The sequence below is a fragment of the Zootermopsis nevadensis genome, unplaced genomic scaffold (genome assembly GCF_977971745.1).
Source record: "Zootermopsis nevadensis isolate Lab colony 2312 unplaced genomic scaffold, Znev_1.0 Znev_ptg000009l, whole genome shotgun sequence".
NCBI lineage: Eukaryota > Metazoa > Arthropoda > Insecta > Blattodea > Termopsidae > Zootermopsis > Zootermopsis nevadensis.
This window is the reverse complement of record NW_028259141.1, coordinates 4,958,491-4,981,565: the sequence shown is the minus strand read 5'-3', so window position 1 is coordinate 4,981,565 and position 23,075 is coordinate 4,958,491. Positions and strand designations below refer to the sequence as shown.

Genomic DNA, 23,075 nt, shown 5'->3' with positions numbered 1-23,075 from the left:
TCCACGTGTCTTCTGATAACACTGTTGTGTCCCAACTCTGAAGTTCCTCGCCAAACCCTACCTCTTATCCGTCATACGTACATTTTCCTCGCGGCACCCTATCCTTTCAAATATTTAACGTCATTTCTGAGGGGGAACGGAGGATTAATTTTCCCTGATGCTGTATGAAATTAATCGCCCTACAACGTAAAATATAGAAGGAAATAGAAATTAAAAACTCGGTAAGGTTTAACTTAATTATCTTACATAATTTCACTTGTTATGTTTGCGATATTTAAACCTGTTAATTAACCTCGAGGATCCTGAGTCCCGATTTAAAACAACGAGCAAACACAACGCGAAATTCAGAGAAAATTTGGGACGCCTCAGTGAGGTAGTGCGTGGGTCCAAAGTCTTTAGCCCTAAAGGAATGTAAAAACTGTTGGGTGGAGAAAAGGAGGGCAAGTATCCACAATTCAGAAACAAAGTACTGATTGCGTTTGCCTTATTTCCAAAGTGTACATTCCAATTAAAGTTAGTATTTGTCAGGTATTACCAAAAAGGAGTATAATTCACCAAGGACAACTTCTGTCCACGTCACACAGCACACGCCGTTCGTCGGTCGCCGGCTTTCCACCGTAGATGTGGAACATGTTCAATATTTTCAGGACGGATAATACGTGTGTAAACCAGATACATTGATTGTCTGCGTCGGGTTTCGTTTCTCTTCCTGCATTCGAACGCTGTCCTAACGGCGTGGGAGTTACTGCTCCCGTCATTCTACACTTGGGCGACAGATGGAGTTGAAGTGACGCTGAAGTTAGGGTTGTTGAAAATATTATTTCGCGTCATGCAATGGCATGTTCTTTCAAATGAATTCCAAGAAAATCTGTTTATACACCCGTACGTCATCACGTCATTAGAGGAGAGACACATGCACAGACAAAAATATTTGTTCGGATAAGCCGAATATCCTAACAAAATTATTTCACCTACTCAGTTATCCATGAATGACATTGTGTTGCGTCATATCAGATAACAAAGTTTAATTCTGTAGCAGTGAAATACTGGAAAAATATGAAAGGGGCTCCTGATACCTGACGCAACGTTTGATGCCCCCCCCGGGGGGGGGGGGGTCAAAACCACCCTCACGCGGAACCTGCCCAATGTTCACAACAAAACGAATATTATACACGCTGATGGAAATGACTAGGGACATCTGTTAGCCTCTAGTAAAATAAATATTCAACCGTGGAAATTCGGTGTACAGTCCACAGGTGAATCTAAAGCTTTCGTAGTACACACAGAGCATGAAGAAACCTTAATTAATATTCACTTGTTTAACAACGCTTTCTCAACTGCAAAGACTTATAAAGGACAGAACAAAAATATTATTGTGAAATCTTTGCCCCTCCAAGCACTAAATGGAAACAACTCTACAATCACTCGCCACTTTCCGGAAAGTGAACATTGCATTTTGCCGAGCGATCGAATATCTGGTCTGATTGAAAAATTGGAAAGATAAAAGGGACACGTGCCTGCTTTTCCTAGTGGAGTGTTACTCATTGGTTCATAATGCCTCGAAGACCTTTGCTGTCATGTCACCCATGATCTGATCTCAAACCACAAAGGCCATATTACAGCACAGTTTAAAGTCTTTTGAGAATAATAAAACGACAATTAGCCCCATTAAAATACAAGACTATTCAGTGCTCAGTTGACACCATCAAAGCAACCAAACCGAGCAACATATGATTTATGTGGCGTGTTTGTTGGACTCACGGAGAGTGTGCGCACAAGTGCTTTGACCTTGGACTGGCTGCGAGACCTCGCAATACACAGACACCACAAAAAAATAGCTAGTGTCACGCCGGAGGTAGAGTTCATTCCCCCAATAAATAAGAAATAGTATGGCCGAATATCAGAAACTCCCTCACACTCAAAATAAAAATAAAAGTACATAAATTATCACTTCAGTATATAATTACTGGGCCTTTTGTTGGTCAATGAACACATGGTAAATGGATTATACAGAAAGGTCGTGTTTTTGTATCAGATACAAAATATTTTCTATGAACATTTTGAAACCAAAGTTCTTCTAAATGATATTAAGAATTCCGTCCGTACACACATATCAAAATAACAAAGATCAATTAGTGAACGATGTTTAAGGAAAATATCTCTGTTTATATTCACAACCACACAAAACCCATAAATATAAAATACAGCGCTACTGATTCGCAAAGCAGGTGGTATATGCAGTTACCACTAGTCTATAAAGGATTGAACTGAGACTGGTACTGTATAATTTCATAACTTAAATTTCAAAGAGAGAGAGAGAGAAGAAGAGAGAGAGATTGGTAGTGTCAAATGCCATAAATAACCCAGACATCAATATTTTAATGTCGACACAGAAAGGGCTTTGAAATAAATAACAAACATTAGACAGTTTTTTCTTGTCAAAATTATGGTTTGGGTTTTTATCCACTGATGGTGAATTATGAATCGGAAAATAAAATATATTGTAAACTACGTATCATCCCGGCTTTTGCCTGGAATAAGTAAGAATAACCATGAAATACGGGTCGGAACAGGCTATCGGCGCCGAGTTACCTATCAAATTTAAAGAAAGCCCTGTGTTAACAAACTCCACACCGATGTATGGCGTAGACACGGGCAAACCACCTGGTGCGTGATCGACCGTTAAGAGCGGCGAAACCCTTGGCCACGCCATACTGAAAACATTTATCTCAGTTTCATTTCTGAAGAAGAGTTCAAGTCTTGCTGTCGAGTCCACAATGTTAGTTCAGTACACGTTCTGTTTGTGTTTTCAGATTCCGTCTTATTGACAAAGAGCGTAAAATGTTTTATACATGTGATTCACTTCTTGAGGTCAGATGTGTTTTCAATGACTTGTATAATCGCTATCAATTTTAAAGAACTGTGACCTCACCCACGAGTAAAGATGTTGGCTCACATCTTTTCAACTGAGTGTGCTAACGGATCGAAGGAAGACAGGTAAACTGCCAACCTCATACTCCTGTTCGTATTTACCCTTATCGGGAAACAAATCATTCACACAGAGGCTACGAGACCCGGAGAGATAAATTCACGCAAAATGCTACAAACATAGAACGCTGTACGTGTGGTAGCAGGCCACAGTGAATATCTCACAATGAGTAATTCAGCACTGCGAGGTGGTGGTGGTGGGGGGGGGGGGGGGGGGGCGAGTTGGATAATCGATCACACATCACAGCGTCATTTCGACTTCCTCCTGTCACACAGGCTTCGTAATTAAGCGTCTTCCGGGCTACAAGCGTGACCTCTACCGGCATTTATACAAACTGCAGCATTCGAACATATGACAGTCGACAGCGCTACCTTCTGAACGCTCAACAATTTTCTTTTCACAGACTGCTTCAACTTCCCGGAGCTACGTTATTTATCTGGCATCACACAACCACTACAAACCTAAAAGAACGGCAAACTTATTCTCGCTTTATTCAACGATGCCTTTTAAACTGGTTAGGTTACATTGCGTCGTAATCGTGGGGTAATTAGTGAGTTTTAATTAGAGATGTGGAAGGAAAGAGTCGTGGTCTAATTTAAGCTACTATCACGACATTTACGGGAAGGAGAAGAAGAAAACTATGAAGAATGTTAGATACGTATAAAATTCAATATTGGTAAAGCTGCATTCCATCATACTATCAGAATTAAAAGTTTCACCTGTGGATGTAATCACATTTTATACACTAAGCAACAGATATTAAACTCATCATAAATCCTTAAGTGCATCTGATCAAATTTCGTAATTTTATCACAATTCACACACCGTCACATCCATTCACAAACCTTTTTGTCCACCCATCCTTAACCAATCAATTACACGCTTTCCCATGTGTTCGTCCACCCTACCATCTGCACATTCCTTCTCCAATTTTTCCATCAACCCTCATATCCATTCACCCCCTTCCATCTACCCACTAATCCTTTTAATTAGCCATCAATCATTTCAACCATTACCCCACATAACCTTCTTATCTTCCCCATCACCCAGATTCAGTGCCGCGGTGTTGGAAATTGCATGGTCAATCACGTGTAGCCTAACAAATGTCCCAAGGTCGCGCAAATCTTATCTTGTGAGAATAAGAACCACGCCCTTGCAACGTTCCGTCGGATTCCCTGTGACCTGCCGTGCCCTCGGATTATAAAGGTCGTCACCATGGCGACCGGTAGTGTGGGAAGCTGGGAAGACGGACGGTTTCCCTTACCCCGAGGGATAATAGAAACACACTGTGCTGCCTCCTGTGAACAATGGGATAAACTACCTTCCAAAACGGATTATATCGACGCCACCCTCACAATTTCCGCCTACTGTCGCGGGTACAAGTTCTGACGTCCTAGATGGCGTGGATGCACAAACGATCTAGCGCCTCGTTTCACGTGTTATTTGATTTGCCCGTACGTGGGCACGCAAACAGTTCCTTATGGACACCACGGCAGAACAATAAACCCCATAGAAGGGTCCATGGTTTCTAGTGCAATGACAGCGAATTAAATGAAACCCCAAAGTTGTCCGGACACATCAGTTGGTAAAAATTAAAATGTCCACAAATAATTCTGTCAGGTCCTCCCAGAAAGTGTCGCTGTTATGCTGTCTCAGCGTAAACATGTCTGCCGTCAAAATGTGAGAACGGTGAGTAATCTCAAATAAAGAGCTCAAATTAAAATTCGCTTAAAAGTCGAGAGAAGTAACCGAATGGACCATTTCAAGGAACAATATATTCCCTGAATATTCGGTACCAAATATCTATACAATCCGTGTCCAAAATCAGCTGTATACATCTCCCTATCAATCTAAAGCCCAGACCCAAGATTATCTGCTTTCATGCATTTTATTCCTACAGACTCAATCTGATTTAAACCTAGCAGTTAGGCAAAATGAAACACATAGAGACAAACCGATAACAGTAAAATAAATAATTCAACGTTCCTTCAAAATGTAAATCCAACCGTTCATAAAGTCGCGTTTCTGCAAAAACACAATCAATTACTCGAGAAAGGCTAAGACCGAATCCTCTCCAGTCCCTGACGTTCTTCAATGGTCACACTGTTTGTGGTTTAGTGAGTACCGAATGTGATCTCGACTGGCAAAACTACTCGTAATATCAAAATAAAATGTCAATAGTCTACAATGACAAGTAATCATCTAACGACAGTAAAAAAAAACTCTCAAAACGTCGTCTAGCCAACATAAAATATCTCAAAATTAAACATAATATTGGCATTAAGTTTCACTATCACAAATCTTTCCGAGAATCAACACACTTTAACTCAAAATAGTATAAATCCTAAATATTTTTAATATTATTTACTTTATTTAGTAATCTTTATAATATTAACCTTTCAAAGCCGAGTGGTAACTATAAATGCCAGCCTTTTTAACAGTTACCCTTCATTTTGTATTTGTGGGTTTCGTATGTCTCAATGCAAACAGCGATTATTTCGGATATGGTCATCTTCTGAATTGCAGTGCCGCGTAATCTGGCAGCCTCCATCATCAGGGCAAGTAGACTAATCGCTCTGATGCTGGAGGCAGCAAGAACCTCTGAAACGTCGATAAACTTCTACCAGACTACACGGCGCTATAACCCGCCACGAGACCTCAAATCCTACTCAGCGATTATGTCCTTAAGCATTAACCAGTTTATCATATTAATAGTGAAGTGTGGTGTTTTCTTTGCGGTTCGGACTGAATTCCTAAATATTATTTAGACCAGCTTTGGTTTCAAAGGGTAAGCTCTCAAATTCTTGGGGGATCAATGTACACAAATGACAGTTTTATAATCGAAGATATTTCTTTCACTTTGGTGTGGGGCTAGAAGTAAATTCAGACAAAAAACATGTTAGTATCTCGTCGTCAGCAGACAGGCAAAATTATCATAGGGTGGCTAATAAATCCTTTGAAAGTGTTACAAAGTTCAAATATTTGGGAATAACAAATAAAAATGATATTCATGAGGAAGTTAGGAGGAGATTAAATTCTGGAAATGCTTGCTACTTCTCAGTTCAAAATATTTTGTCTTCCAGTCTGATTTCTAAGAACATGAAAATTAAAGTATACAAAACAATAATCTTGCCTGTTGTTTTGTATTGGTGCGAAACATGGTCTCTCAGTCAGAGGGAGGAACACAGATTGAAGGTTTTTGAGAATCGGGTGTTGAGGAGGATATTTGCGCCTAGGAGAGAAGACGATGGGACATGGAGAAAACTGCATAATGACGAGCTTAAAAATCTGTACTCCTCCCCCAGTATTGTCAGGGTGATTAAGTCGAGAAGAATGAGATGGGCGGGGCATGTAGCACGCATGGATGGGACAAGAGGTGTGCACCGGGTATTGGTTGGGAAGCCTGAGGGGAAGAGACCGCTGGGGAGAACTAGACGTAGATGGGAGGATAATCTCAGGCGAGATCTATGGGAGATAGGAGTTGAAGGAGACTTGATTTTGTTGGCCCAGGACAGGGTCCGGTGGAGGGCTTTGGTTAATTCGGTGATGAACCTTCGGGTTCAGTAAGCCATCTAGTTAGTTAGTTAGTAAAATTAATGAAGTACAAAAGAAACAATTCGTAATTCTCTTATTGGTGCATCCTTACACTAACAACTGACAATGCGGTAAACATTTTTGAAACAGCTGCCATACTATCTCGTGGGTCCGTGCATCAACCTAGCCGTGCCGAGCGAATCTACCTACATTCTAGCACAGCGCTAGGTAGCGCGAGGGTGTAATCTGGTCTCTGCAGAACCAATCTACAAGGCATCAGAGCTCAGAACAAGGTCCTCCTCCAATAAAACTGTCTGATAACCTGAGTTCTACCTCTCAACATCAAATTCTGTGCGGACATGCGTAATGACACTCACCTTCTCTCCCAAACTTCCGTTTCTTCTTGGTAGAGCTCTTGCTTGAGTTGGCGGTCGAACCTTTATCCTTCTTCCAGCGTATCAACATGTTCTCAGTCCGTAGGTCGCTAACAACTTCCAGTCCACATCCTTGACCACGGTGACGTCAACACGGACGGATCCTACTTATTACGAGGTTGTGGGCAACTCCCAAACCCTTAGAGGCTGTTCATATCCAACACTGCATCCCGGTACAATACATTAAAATTCATGCACCGGAAGCCACCATCGTAAACGTCAATCTACGATACATAACCTAATCCAAACGTCAAACCGAACCAAACTGCCCCCAATCCTAACCCCACGTTACAAAGAACCACCGTCCAAGGCCCAGATCCGTCAACCTTATATCACTGTTATGGAATCAAAATGCTCATTACCGTTAACACAAAAAACCATAAATTGAACGATTCCTGAGCTAATTCATTCTATTTCTCGAAGATGTCGCAACATGTAGTCAACGTTTCAGATGAGTCTACAGCCACCATCTTCAGACTACACGGTGCAACATCCAAGACGACAGAAATCTTCATATTCGTCAAAGATCTACCTGCAGCCTCGTATTCAACAGGGACAGACAGAAATCTACCCAAGACGAAACGACACCACGTGTCAGTCGTTAGATAAGAATGTCAGGAATTTTACCTTCACTAACCCATTACGTCTTCATGGTATACACAGCGAGTCAGAAAGGCGAAGACGGTACAGTACTTAAACTTCACGATCGATTCCAGGCCGTCAATCGCAACCAGATTCCGATTTTACGCTGCATATACTGTACAAGTGCAAACGTTAAATACACGACAAAAATCACTAAACTGAAATAAAACCGAGTTACATACACGCTACACTCCTAACTTGATAGCTTAAAACCATGTCACCTCACCTAACCTAACTTGAAAACTCGAAACCACCTCACCTAACCTACATAACAACATAACCTAACATAACCTAAACTAACCTGAAAACCCAAAACCACCTAACCAAACCTTTCTACAAATCCAGACATGTGAAAACAATTCAGAACATACTCCCGCAAATTGGTTTTTACAAAGATATTTTAATCAGAAACTATATATAACAAGAACTTGAATTTTATAACAATAATTTCAATGTTTTTTGTGAAGCTACTGACTTTGTTTCGAGACATAAAGTAACTAATTTTTTATACAGAAAACTGTGAAGAAAATAGTATTTAAGGAATAAATTATAAAGCTCTTTTTAGAATTATACAGCTATGAAAAAACCAACAGAAGTACCCTAATATATGAAGAAAACCTCATTGTGAAGACTGAACTTTCTACCTGTGCTTAACAGATACGGCCTATTTCATATTTATCTATTTAGTGTTCTGTCTGACGACAGGTCCATACGAACAGGATTCTTCCATCCTTTTCTCGGACTGGGACCTGTTCATATACGTTCTTGGCAGATGATCCAGAAGTGGTTTGCCATTGCCTTCTTCTGTGTGTAAAATGGAGTAATTGTTAGGATGACACGGAGAAACCGGGGAAGCCCCCGGAGGAAAACTCCGTGTTGCCTAGACCACGGCCTTGCCCAACACAAGTTATAAATTCGGGCACCGCCGGGAATCGAACCCGGGACCCCAGGATTACAAGGCCAGCGTTCTAACCGCTACGGAAAACAAAATATGATACCCTCATTACAAATGGCTGTCAACTGACCCAATCAGGATCTAGACACAAATTTGAAGCTGCGTCTGGGTTGTTGCGCCGTGCAGTCTGATAGAAGTTTACCGACGTTTCAGATGTCCTTGCTGCCTCAATCATCGAGGTGATTATGGAGACAGGAAACACCTCTGAAATGTCGGTAAACTTCAACTAGACTACATGGCACAATAACCTAGGTGAAAGTTATTAACATATTCGCAGCCGTGAGAACCTGAAATCTCACAAAATATTTCTATAATGGGGGAATTATTGCTTATTACTAAAACCGATAAAGGCAAATACACGCAACGAGGACAGTGCTGCAAACTACTGAGTTGCATCGGTTTTAAATTCTTCAATGTTATGACAGAGCGAACAGACATTAAAACTATTTACCAGTCCTATAAACCAAACGAAAAACAAGAAGCTTGTATCAAGCCTGTACATCATGGGAATGTGCGCCCAAATTACTTTTCGAAAAATTATTTCATATCAACAAAACCAACAACAGAAACTCTGTCACGCAGTTAATAACACAGTTCAACACTAAACTCAGTCCTGAGCCCATTTTAACCTAATTCCACAATCGTTTCGTATCAATCTTAATGTTATCACTGCCGAAAATTATCTCGCATCAAAATCCTAAATGTCATGCCTATCTCCCACATCAGTAGCGAACATCTTACGTACCATACACAACCCTAAACAACAAATGAGTAACGAAGTTCCTCCTTACGTAATCTTCCTTAACTGTCCACTTAAGCTACTTCATCCTCGTCGGGTCAAAATCACTTCATGAACACTCAAAACACAGTTACGTCGCCCTGTGCTTAGCTGCCGCGTCATGAAGACGTATTGTGGAGTGGAGGTAAAAATTGCGCGCACTCTTAACATCGACACCAGATGCTGGTGAGTGCTCAGCTTCACGCTACAACCGTATTACAACTGGGATAAGAGCTCGTGTATCCATAAGTGTGATACAAAGTTGGTCTAAATGAAGTGAATAATAAAAATAAATATTTTCGTAGTAGAAAGGTAAAATTCGGAGCATGCATAAGCCATTAAAATCCCTAATAATCTGATAAACGAACACGAAATTACCCCCTCCCCCCACCTCATATAGCTTCATGTAGAAAATTATTTTCCGAAAAACACAATAAGCAATGAACTACTGCGGGAAATTCAGTTGTTCGAAATGATTCAACAGCCTGGCACTGCACCTCCCACTTATATTTACAATCAGGGCAGCCAACTGTCCAGAAATGAAGTCTTAAAGACCAATAATGATTAAATGATTGACAAAAATAATAGATTTTAGAATCATATAAAAGCTTCACCTGCTTGAGTATCTAAGAAATTGGCAAAAAAGACATTTTTTTTGTAAATTATTTCAGTTTTTAACGCATGACCACAATATATGTTTCTGCTGAGGCTTCCATCATCCAAACGAATAAAATTATTCGTCTCGCAAATAAAAGAAACACTAACCGACGTCAAACTTCAAATTTCAGTCAATAAAAAAACTACTATCGCAGGTAAACAAAACTAATCAGGGCCATAAACTGATAAAACCTACGAATATCGATAAATTTAGTTTTGCGTTTATTGAAACTCTCGAAAATTAACAATTTTATCTGAGCTTAAGTACCATTATGAAACCAAGACAGTATCTGCGATTAAAATTATTAATAAATACGGACAGTCGCTTGCAGTTAAGCAATTCTTAATTTTCACAGCAAAAATTATCGATAAGTAATAACGGTTACATGCAAACAAAATTAATATTTTAACACATTTAATTATTCCGTGCCAGTTACACCGAAATAAATTCGTCTCTGAATATCAAAAGAAAATTCAAACAAACACGAATATCACAAAATGTTAAAAAAAAAAATCGGATAAAATTAAACAATTTAAAATTTTGCTGTATTTGTTTTACAATGCTGAATTTCGGTATAATCCTTAAAATAAACAAAGCGATAAATAAATGCAAAACGGACACTTTCAGATCCCAAATTCTTCACAGAAACACCATTTGTTACTTTCCTACAAGTGTACGAAAACGCCTATTAGACGAGGAACTGATTTTATTGATCACCTGATTAATAAACATTTGATCAGTCCAAGCTGTACGATTTCGCGTTCATGTAAGAGCACAAATTGTAGCCCAAAGACAGGACCCTGCCCCTTTATAAGGCGATAAAAACGATTACTGAACAATTAAAAGAAGGCCAACCAATCGAATAAACACTTCAGCGCTAAGATCCGTTAAACACTGAGACGGGATATACAAAAATATATCACAAAAATCCCGCACTTAATACATACACTATTGTATGGCGCATGTTCTGTGTGAATTTATTCGTTTAACACAACAGCTAAGAAAGAAATCACATTTAAATAAATTATAATTCTTCCGATTCAATAAAATATACAAGTAATTACGTTTTATAGATGAAACAATAACATTTACTGCGACTGATATTTCATTCAGATTTTTAATGTTCAATTATATTAATTGTCGTTTATTAAAAATTCATTATAACAAAGCACGAATATCATACCTACGTTGATAAATTTATATTCTAGCAAATGGTGGCCTAGTCCCCACTGGCAATTATTACGATCAGGTAACTCGTTATAGTAAACGGATAATTAAGTGTTAAATAATACAAGGAACACTATATTACGTGAAAAAAAACACGAATTAAACACAACGGTATATCCACACGACGCGCATAATAACAAATTGTTTGTCTCGATTTCAATGCACTGAAAAAGTACATTATTCTCCACAATATTTTACACGAACATTAATTAACCCATAAAATATTCACAAGTTACTGATTCACGTCAAGTTTTAAAATAAATAAATTACAAACTCATAAATCCTCCATTAAACACAGCTGTTCCCTAAAGAAATACATCGGCTTTTTATAATGACCTTAGAATAAAATAAGAAAATGGAAAAAAAAATCATCGTTCATCGACAAAAATCAGTAATTATCTCTTCCCGACTTCGCAACGTCGACAATGTTATAATATCCTCGCCCCCGTTTCTATAATCACGGACTTATTTAAAAAAATAAAAACAAGCACAATAGCCTACTCTGGGTTCGAGACCCTACACTGCTGCACTCCAGAACGTAACAAACACTGAGAGTCCTAACCAGCACGATTTGGATGTGGAATCCTTTGCAGGCCAACAGCCGGAGCACGGCATCACGAGATAGAAGGGGTGACGTCACGAGGCCCCTGCGAGAGGATATAATCGATAAACTTCAACCCCGGAGCTCTGCACCCCTAAAGTTGGGGCCAAGGAAAAAAAAACACGCGCAAGTCCTAAATTTCACTTCACATCCACGGGTCTTAACTTTAAACGGTGAACTTCCGTTTGAATTTCACCCACAACGCATCAACGTCTCTAACCCCCACAGCAACTGGTAGCGAATTGAAAAGCAGGAAGCAAGTGTTTCTTGTATCATTTTTGGAATAAAAAAGATTTCATACGATCATAATTTCCCCATCTCATCGGGCACACCCCGGTTCAAAATCCTGAGAACATGTTATCGTTTCGTATTCGAGAATTTTGGGACCAAATCACAGCCGGAATAATAAAATTTATATCTAGATTCTATGAGGGCACACCAACCCTACAAGATGGCTGCGGGGCAGGGCTTCTAAACCCTTTAATATCTGGGGCCACATTCAGCCTTTATAACCTCCAGGGTCGACATTATAAATGCCTAGAAATTACTGAAACCGAAACTAAAATTATAGACTAATACATTAAACCTACTATTGCTAACAAATTCTATAAAACATCATTATTAACATAACATAATTAACAAAGCGTGTTTTCTGACATGATGGAACCATCTTTCGTCATACAGAATGATATAATGTTACAAAATGTACGCAGACCGCACAAAGCACATCGGCGTACCGCATTCGGCTCGCGGGTCTCCGACTGATAACCCCTGCAGCGAAGAACATAACAGCACAACAAAAGATCTCCACAAACCATGCCTGAATAGTCCCTTGTGTGCTAAAATTACCAATATGGCGCGGGATTAGTTTACCGGAGGAACACACATACTGCCATTAAGAAGCAGGTCCATTACACGTTTAACGTCGTTTCAAGATCACTTCAGTTCGACGCCTTGGACAGGAAAATGACCCAACAGCGACAGCTTAGCGTTGCCCCTCGCTGGCTGCAGAACACAGCCAGTATTTAAATCCTTAACGATTTGCTAAGGATCGATTATCGAATAAGGAAAACATACATCCGATAAGAAACAAAACTGCAGATAACCTAACGTATTCTACATTGCCCTACGATATAAAATAACTACAAAAATTATAAACCTTGCTATGTTATTTGAAAGCTTTATTCACCAATCAAAGACGTACCGATGCCACTGAACCTAGAAGTCAAATTCTAAGCTATCGGCCTCTCATGCGTTCACATTTACCAACAAATTCCATGAAAAGGTGTCTTTATTAACAAACTAATAACACGTTCAACAAATCAAGTAATTTCTGCCTTTTATCGCGTTCACAAAATCCCACCATAGGTCCCTATCCTCAGCCAGGTGAATCCAATCCACAGCTAAACCCTATTTCCATAAGAGAAACTTTAATATTATCCTCCCATTTACGCCTGGGCAAATTATAGTGTCACCAGTCCATGTGATTACTTAGGTCAATCGCAGGAAATGTTGATTTGCTGTGTATCACAGATGACGGAAATCAAGAACAAGCAAAGATTACATGTACGTAATGGTGCTACACGGCCTACTCATCCGTAAACACAAACAAATAACTCAAAATTGCATTACAAGAAAAAGTAACCACAAAGAGTAGATTATTTATGCCTAGACCTGAATCAACTATCATTCATTACTTCAGTGACTTCATTAGACAAATTTCAGTTCTTTAAACGAGTTATTAAAACCCGAAATAAATTCCAAAAATTCTCAGAGATCAGATACGTATCTCTTTTAAAAAAATACGACTGATTCCAAAACATAATTAACCTCACTCAAAAGATGTAATTATACGTACGTGCGTACATACACACAGTAGAATATTTTAACTGCCCAATTTAAATTATATTTCATTCAACGACCCCTTAATGGGATCATCTATTCTTGGCTGTCAATTCGAGTCGAACATTTGCTCTTCTGTGTGAAGTTACAAGTTCTCACGGCGGTGAATATGAAGATAATTTCTCTTCTGGTAAAATTTTACCGACATTTCTGCCGCTAATGATAAAGACAACCATCCCTCAAACATCGGTATACGGCGCGACGTACCAGAAGACATTTATCTTTCATTTCATCTTAATATTGGATATATTTTGTATAACAATATTCGAAGATGCGGTTCGATCACTCGAATGGTGATTACAACTACAGCATTACACAGACATTACATACAGAAGGCATAAATATATTCTGATTTAGCCCTCCGACTGAGTCATGCCCAAATTCTACCTACCCTGTGTGTGGAATATGAATAAGCGGAGGGCGCATGCGCAGTAAGATCACACTCCCACTCCTTCATCCCAGTGAAAGATACGTGTGATCACGGGCTCTCAAACTTTCAACACCTCTGAAATCCCCTGCCCTTTCTTAGCAAGTATCTGGTCAACGGGTTCGAAAAAGACAAATTTATTAAAATTTCATTTAATTTTATTAACTTGCTATTGCAGACACGTTCACATTACTAAATACTTGCCTTCAACAGATTTCCTGCAGTTATATTTCAATTAATTATTAAATTAAACTGAAATTTAGACGCTAACTACTTAAATTACAATTTCACAGTTTTACAAAAAAAAAAGAAAAATGTACGCAGATCGCAGCGAAGCCTTTGGCGGGCCACATGAGACCAGCGGACCGCGTGTTAGAATTCCTGCAAATATCTAATGATTTAAAATACCGGTAGATTACGTCTGAAAACGAGTAGCTCCACTGCAAATTTTACACAAAGATATATAAAACAATGTAAAATATTAATTTAGAACTTCCACTAGCCTCATCAAACAAAAGAGGTGCCTTTAGTCCAATGATAAAACTGCAGTTTGCGCAGATCAACCCATGAGTGGATGAGCCCGGTCATGTTATTATTATTATTAGTGTTCTGTCTGACGACAGGTCCGTTTCCTCGGCAAATGATTCAGAAGTGGTTTGCCATTGACTTCTTCTGTGTGTGAATGGAGTAATTGTTGGGATGCCATGGATAAATCGGGGAAGCCCCAGAGGAAAACTCCGTGATACCTGGACCACGGCCTTGCCCAACACAAGTTATAAATTTGGGCACCACCGGGGATCGAACCCGGGACCCCAGGATTACAAGGCCAGCGTTCTAACCATCGCAGCCCTCACGCGGGAAGATGCTCGTATTAAGAAACCTCTTCGTACGCCCTATTCGCCATAAATAAATAATAATCCTGAAATAAGTCTGCAGAGTAATGAATCTTGACTTCCTGTGGGATGCGACGACACGCTGAGAAAAGATTCGAAAGCCAACTTGACCGCGTATACCTTCATCCACCCCCGCACTACGAGTCTTGCACGGTTGCTAGGATACCAGCTGGCATGCCTCGCGTTCTTAATATGAATGCTGCCCACACAAAACAGAACAAAAATCTTCTTGGCGTTCAACCGTTCTAACTAAATATCCTCAGTACAGTTTCAGTCCTTCATACAGCTGGAAGACGAACTATAGTACCCCACGAAAACACCGGATATCCACTATTTAAAAGAACTGCACAGCATTGCACTTTCTTAACGTTTCCACCATTAGCTCGATTTAGTCATCAACAAACATCTCTATCAATTTTCGGTACAATGATGTCTTCTAAAAGTAACATAAAGTTAACACCGATGATGGAGGCAGCAAGGGCCTCTGAAACTTCCACCAAATTACACGGCGCTACAACCCAGAAGACGGAAGACGGTGCTACTCCGATCAAGAAGCTAAGCACCATTGGGTTCCAAAGACAGCGCAAAGTCCCCGTGAACCACGGGCAATATTTCTGCATGAACACTGCGTCATTGACTAACTAAGGCTGTCTTCGGATTTCGCGCCGCCGATGTGACTTCGGCCATCATCCCGAACTGCGATAATAACCGAGTGTGTGAGACAAGGGACAAAAGTTGTCTCACTGAAATTACCCAATGAGTCCGCCCCAGACATCGATGTAACCTGTCCTAGTGTAAATGCTTTTGTCCTAGACACAGAACTACTACTGAAAGGACAAATGTTTATATTTGGTTAAAAATTACTTAACCTTGTCCTGTCCCAGTGTGAACCAGCCTTAATAATTAAAAGCAGACTTCAAAAATTTACAGTAATAAAAGACGACAAACCTGAGTTACCAAAGCATAATGCTGATAAAACAAGGAGTGGTTGAAATTGCCACTCATTCTTACGTATCAAATAAATACAGGCATACCTCGTTTTATTGCGCTTCGCAGATATTGCGATTTTTACAAATTAAAGGCTCGTGGCAACCCTGCGTCGAGCAAGTCTATCGGCGCCATTTTTCCAAAAGCATGTGCTCACTTTGTGTCTTGTATGTCACAGTTTGGTAATTCTCGCATTGTTTTTTTTAAAGATAATGCTACTGCACACTTAATAGACTACGGTATAGTGCAAACATAACTTTTATATGCACTGGAAAACCAAATTATTCGTGACTCGCTTTATTGCGCCCGTCTGGAACCGAACCCACAATATCTCCGAGGTATGCTTATAAAAAAATCCCCTATCAAATATAAATATCACCCATCCTTAACCTCACTTTTTTGTTAACCCGAATATTTAAGTAAATAAGTGTCCGTTTAGCTGAATTCTAACACCAATTCGGTTTTGAAATACGAATTTCAAAAACAAACTGAACACTTGTTAAGCCTTGTATCGACTGCGCGCGGCTGCCTCGCACACCTGTTCGTGCGCGGCAAACTCGTTCGTTCGCTCATTGTGCTCGTGGTTACCAGCATCGAACGCGGCAGCCGTGTTCGGCTGTGATCGACGCTGTTCGTCAGTTCTCGCAAGATCACCATGAATACAGCACAGTGAAATCCCTTTGCCGCGGGACAAAGAACCGCTCAGATTTGGCTCGACGCGAGCCAAGTTCGAGCGCGGCAGTGTTCGTTCTGCTACGCGTGGCAACATGGTATCGACTTTGCGAGGCAAAGCAACGAACATTGCCTCGCGAGGCAGCCGCGCGCAGTCGATACAAGGCTTTATATGTGTAACTCCATTCATCCCACGTTAAATGTCCAATGTACACACAGACTGAAAACATCAAGCAGTTGAGATTACCGTTTATTGAGTGCGTCTGTACTGTGTTCTGTGGGCGTTGCGATAATATTGTAGATTAAATCACAGTGCCTCTGTGAGGTAATCTTAAAGCTGTACCCATTAGAACACATGAAAGCCTGTCGTCTGTTGTTCGTTCGGTGGTTGTGGAACGAATGTTTTTAGGATGGGTCGTCACTCACCGCGAAATCTTGCGCATGCGCGTATATCTAATTCCTAGCAGGGATTTTCTCCTGGTCTGCGGACTGTACGCTGATTGCAACCACAACGGCCCATCAAACTACTGACCACATGGAAGCCTGTGATATGTATCATAACCAAAATAATTACCTTTTGGGTCAGGCATGGAACGAACAATCTTTTGACGTCGGCAAACATAACACCAACCACAACAATTGATCCGAGCTGTAAAGTTACGTCACAGATAAAGACGGCCAGTATGTTCTACCGAAATACCGGCATCAACCAATGAGCGCCAAAACCCAGAATAATATCAACAGACCCCCATCTAATTTTAGGCAAACACTTTTGTGCTCTCATCGTAATGTTAAAGATTCCGGAGTCATAACACGTACAGTATAACCCCTTGTAGTCGAAGTTCGTCTAAATAATTAAAAACTCAGTCCGCACCGCAAATAAAACTCGTCAAAATCATAAAAACCCGCTTGATAATGCTTCTTAAGGAAATAATAGCTATTAACAGTGAGAAGAATATGAAACACATACAAATTACACAGTTACTAATTGTTAAACCATATGGTACGCACAAATAGTTCCCACGGGGCATTAAAGGGTTAACTGCACAACAGATATTGTGCAATTTCGTAGCCCCTGCACGAATCGATAAATACTGCGCAAATACAAAACCGATTCATGAAAGTGGCGCTATATATAATTATAAAAAAAGACGTACTTAGCCACGATAATTTGTTGAGGGAAATTTTGATAATCTCACAGCATCTAGTATGAAGGTAACTGAAATCCGGGGTGTAACGCCGCGTAGTCTAGTACCGACGTTTCAGAGGTGTTTGCTGTTTTTATAATCAGGGCGATGACAACAGAGTACAAGCCGCATCATCTCAGAAGACAAAGCCATCTTCGAACCAGAAATAATTTAAACAGGTAATTACACTCACTGTTTGCGCTTGGGTGTTTGAACGTTTAATTATAAATAGTTTCTCACGTTACAGAAATAAAGAATATTGTCATAAGATATTTCATCTCCGCTAGCCAAAGATTTCTGCAACTCTACGCTTCATGGCAAGTGAACAAACATTTTAACACCTGAATATCAAAAATTTACAAATTTCCACCTCAAACATTTAACTAAATTCATCTGCTCTTGATGTGCCCACCATGAAGAAATATTACACTATATTCACACTAGACAACGCAAGTCTCTTTCCAAAATATATCTCAAATACCTGCTCCCGCAAACGCTCACGGACTAGTCCTCAAATATCTCAGAGAGTAGAATTAGTATAACTTTTCCTACTGTTGGCTGAGATTTTAATTATTTTTCAAAGGGACATCGGCGGTTACCACTCTATACCCTGGCGTGTGTTTTTCGTAACTATGGAACCACATTTCGCCACCAGACAGGCGTTACTGTCCTCATGATACCGGCTCACAAGCGGTTACGCTATTCAAAATGGCTTCACCGTCAACAGTTTCTGGACTCGTCTTACAAAATCTTCATGAAAGAAGTCTGTCGTGTATTATTTAACAGGCTGAACCGTGGCTGATATTCTGTGGTTTGTTGCTTTATCTAAAGTGCATTCAACAATCACTTCCCGGTTCCAGGCAGGAACTGCGAGTCAAGTATGACTCCACGAAAGCTAAACAAAATTTAAAAAATTGTTACGAAATGCTGTAAATTATGTCCCTGTACATGCATACATCCGCTAGACCAGTGGTTTTCAACCTTGGGTACGCGAAGACATCTTACGGGGTACGTGAAATTGTAAAAAAATATATATTATTTTATGATAAACACTGAATAATCAGCAATGTAATTTATTTAATTTATTTTAGATGTAGATTATATACTATGTATAACTTGAATTATACACCAACGACTTTGGGGGTACAAAGTTGAAGAGAAATTACATCTGGGGGTACGCGAACAAAAAAGGTTGAATACCACTGATCTAGACTCGACGTTCTTAATAAGTGTAAGTGGCCGTCGTGTTTAGAACTGTGATCCTGGAAAATTTAAAATTTGTACTACACTTTCCAGCTAAACCACAATTTCTGGTACTATTCATACAGAAAACATGCTGTTCAACAGTAAATTTAAATAATATCCACACACATAACAATAACCAGCATTTAAGACGATGTTAGATACACCTGCACCTGTGTTAATAATCTCAGCGGCAGGTGCTGTTGGCGCTAGGCGGTGACACCTGCAGTTCTGGCCGGGAGCCGAAAAGAAACAGTTGCGTATAACTATGACAAAAAACGCAATGTATTATCACGGTTCTGTGCATCGGTGGTTCTCAGTGCTACTCATGGGCGACTTTTTAACACGTCAATCCACTCACAACTCTTTGCTGAGGCAAAAAACTGCCACCACACTCGGTCTACAAAAACCTAATCACTGCAAGCTGTTCCTTTGGTGCGTGTGGTAAGCGGAGTAACCATGTTAATGATACTACTGACGCAAGATAATCTAATGGTCATTACAAAACCATAATTTAGTTGTGCGCGCAGTCTGAGCAGTAGGGCCAATCACTAAAATAAAATGAACATTTTATGGACACGTTTTGTCGTATAGACACAATAAATAAAAATTATATTCAAAGTCAGAATGTATGTGCTATTTCGTACTCTCACGTTTACAAGAACTGAACATAATCCATCACTGGCCTGTTCTAAACCACAACAAAAAATTTTTAAAAAAATTAAAATATACATTCATCGCCCTGACGACGGAGGCAGTATGACCTTGAAACTTTGGTGGAAATCTACCAAACTACACGGCGCAATAACCCAGAAGACAGAGAAATCTTCAGACTCACCGCTGTGAAAACCTCAATTCACATGATTTTATTTTTTTAATTCTGGTAAACTGACTTCCACATTTCAAAACAACTTTAATTTCTACGTCAGCTGATCATATTTTTAAACAAGGCCTAAAACATTACCCGAAAAAGTAGCTTCCCAAATCTTCAGCCGCCCTAAGAAACTTGAGATTAATAAAATGCTACGAAACCATACTGAACATAAACTATAAGTCAACATAAAATCATACCACGCACTATAAACTGTGCCACACAGAAAAATCACATGTCCTGAGCTCAGACGAAACAATCGATATGACAAAACCGCAAATTACAACACAACAAGACACCGGCCTACAGCAAACTAAAAGCCACTAAACTGTATGCTAGTTATATGAGGGGAATATCGCCTGCAGACAATACTAGTAACCACCACCACAACCACCACCCGCCCCCACCCCCCGCAAGACAATTGACGCCAACCGAAATAACAGCTACACAGCTGAGTACAAACGGAGCAACGCGGCACAATGTCATCCGCCCTGCATTGTCAACAGCTCAGCCAACACAAATTCAGATCTGACTTTCACCAGCCAACGAGTCCACATTTGTAGGCGGTTTGTGCATTTCCCTGCCAGTGAACGAGCGGGCTACAAACGTCCTGATTACAAAGGTAGTAAGCACTCTAAAACGTCGGTCGATTTCGATAAGACTACACGGCGCAAAACCCAAGAGGACACTCATCTTTGTATTCACCGCAGTGGGAACATCAAACCCCACGCCCTACAGAGCGTTTATTGATAAAGTTGAACGCATCACTCACTTCCCGGCTACTAGCTAGAACTGCATGACTCACCACCAAGTACCACAAGGTTTTCCCGATACGAGTCAAGTATCGATCGATATGGACAACAAAATTAACTTAATCACTTACAGCAGTTCTTGCCGGCAGCCATGTTCAACTTCATCAGTGAACGCACGATAAATTAGCATAAATATCTTCTTCAACCGAGAAATTTAATAAATTAACGCAATACGAATGTGAAATTGAAAATAATGCCACAAATGTTGTACATACAGTGGATTCCGGCTAATTGGGACACATCGTGATTAGAACACTTTGGCCCAATTAAGCGTCTGCCCCAATTATTCGAAGTACCACGTAAAGATTTAATATTTGCTCCAAATAAACGGCTGCCCCTATTAACTGATGACCCAATTAACCGGAATATACTATAATCCAAGTTGCTGATAACGTCGATAAATAAATCATACATACGTGGCCTGTACACTAGCAGGGAACCGAACCTGGTACTCGGTAGAAACAAGTCGCGTTCGTTAACATGTGAGCTGACTCCTTGGCAGTACTGAATTATTCTGAATCCCTTGTTGGAGCAGCGTGCTGGGTGCGTTGTCAGACTGTTGCTGAACTAACACACACACCTTTAAATTCTCACCTCTTTCGCTGGACTCGGCAAATCTACTGCGCATCGGCTTACAGTGGACACGTAAAAAAAATTGAACTGTACCCAGTAACAACGGCTAATGGCTAGGTGGGGGCTGGGCGGGGGAAAGACGTAATCGAACACATCACGATGTCATTTGAAGCTTCAGGCCTATATAATGCTGGCACTATTTGCAACAGTAAGGACTGGTGGGCAATTATTTGTAATCGGAGGTCAAATTGAGACTATTTGTGGGGAGACCCCAGGTCGGAGCATTCCCGGAGAAAAATTCAGCACGTAAGAACCGATATATTAAGATTTAAAAATTGTTCGGAGCGATTTAATACAATTTATGAGAAAATCAAAAAAACGTGAAACAAAATGTGATCAAGTGTTTCTTAAATTCTGTCCGGAGTTCTCATGAATTAAACCTAATTTCAAGTGGGCCCCATTCGACTATTGTACCCACATACATGTATCATAGTAAATTATATCAGCAAGCATGCTTAAGTTAGAATCTAAAATTCCTATTTTCCTGTAAAAATTTGATCTCTCTTTCATTTGTTTAATGGCCAGTCCTAGGCCTGTAAAAATACAGACGCCTACTATGTTTCAATTGTTTAAAAATAATATTTTAACTAGTTAGTAATATATATTAGTTTCGAGCACTTAAAGGGATTCATCAGAAGATGACTAATTAAGGTCGAAACATGTAGTCAATCTTAATAAATACTGAGACTATAATCAAAGATTTTGATGAAGACAGACTGTCAACGCAAGGATTATTTTAACACTGGGGTGGGAAGAGAAAATTTCGAAAACTGGGGTTAAAATTAGTAATTCGAAATGACGTGGTTATAACTGACGCACTAAAGCTACAGATGGCCGGCACTTTGCATCCAGTTGCATCACAGTCACGTGATAACGGGAAATGGGGAAATATGTGGACCAACTCGCTCTATTTATATCATGTTACATTCTTAAAAGCCAATTACCAGAGCAGGTCCAACAATAATGCGCAGTTTTAATTATTTTGCGTTCTTTAAACAATTTACATGAAAGTCTTTTTCAGCAAAGGAACAGTACGATACAACCAAAGGGCTGTCTACCTCCTAGAATAACTTATGAACCTGTCCATTTAAATCAAAGTTTCTAAGATGCCACCTACCAGCGGTGCTTCGAACTTTTAAACTCACGCATGCGCGCCAATTTGATGTTGAATTGTAAGGAAATCACTACAATATGAAAACTTTAGCCTAGTTCATGGCGTTCACTACTGGTTCAAGATGAGTACCGGAAAAGAAACCTATTTCTTTGGCTTTATCGTTGAAACTTCTGCCCTGTTATGCAAAACTAATTCAATGTCAGTCATTCCTTTCCGCCAATGTAATACACTCAGTCGACTCTTATAATAAGAGACGAGACATGCATGTTGTAGATCTGTTAGCAAATGCCGTTGTATAAATAAACTTCATCTGTCTAGCTTACAGGATTTCACGAGTCCGGACCTAAGCCTGAAAGCCCAGATTATTTAGGGTCCCGCCCGGTTTCAAATGATAGCAATTAAACTTCTTATCGAAAATCAACATTTATTCCTAACTGCACTCATCTTACGCTTATTTTAAGAACAAACAGTATTAGAATTCCCTAAATAGCCCAGAGTAAATATTTTTGAATCAAAC

General features: G+C 39.9%; 1 protein-coding gene across 19 annotated transcripts in view; it reads right to left on the bottom strand.

The window, feature by feature from the left end:
- The window catches only part of LOC110833927 (coiled-coil domain-containing protein AGAP005037), a 412,755-nt gene that overhangs the window by 336,367 nt on the left and 53,313 nt on the right, over positions 1 to 23,075 (bottom strand). Inside the window, exon 1 of one of the 19 annotated variants that reach the window (XM_087345633.1) lies at positions 6,901 to 7,156. The exons of the other annotated variants lie outside the window; for them this stretch is intronic. Within the exon in view, the coding sequence (XP_087201759.1) occupies positions 6,901 to 6,988 (88 nt within the window). The 5' untranslated portion in view covers positions 6,989 to 7,156. Of the gene's footprint in view, positions 1 to 6,900; positions 7,157 to 23,075 lie in introns of those variants that run through there. 19 annotated transcript variants of the gene reach the window in all.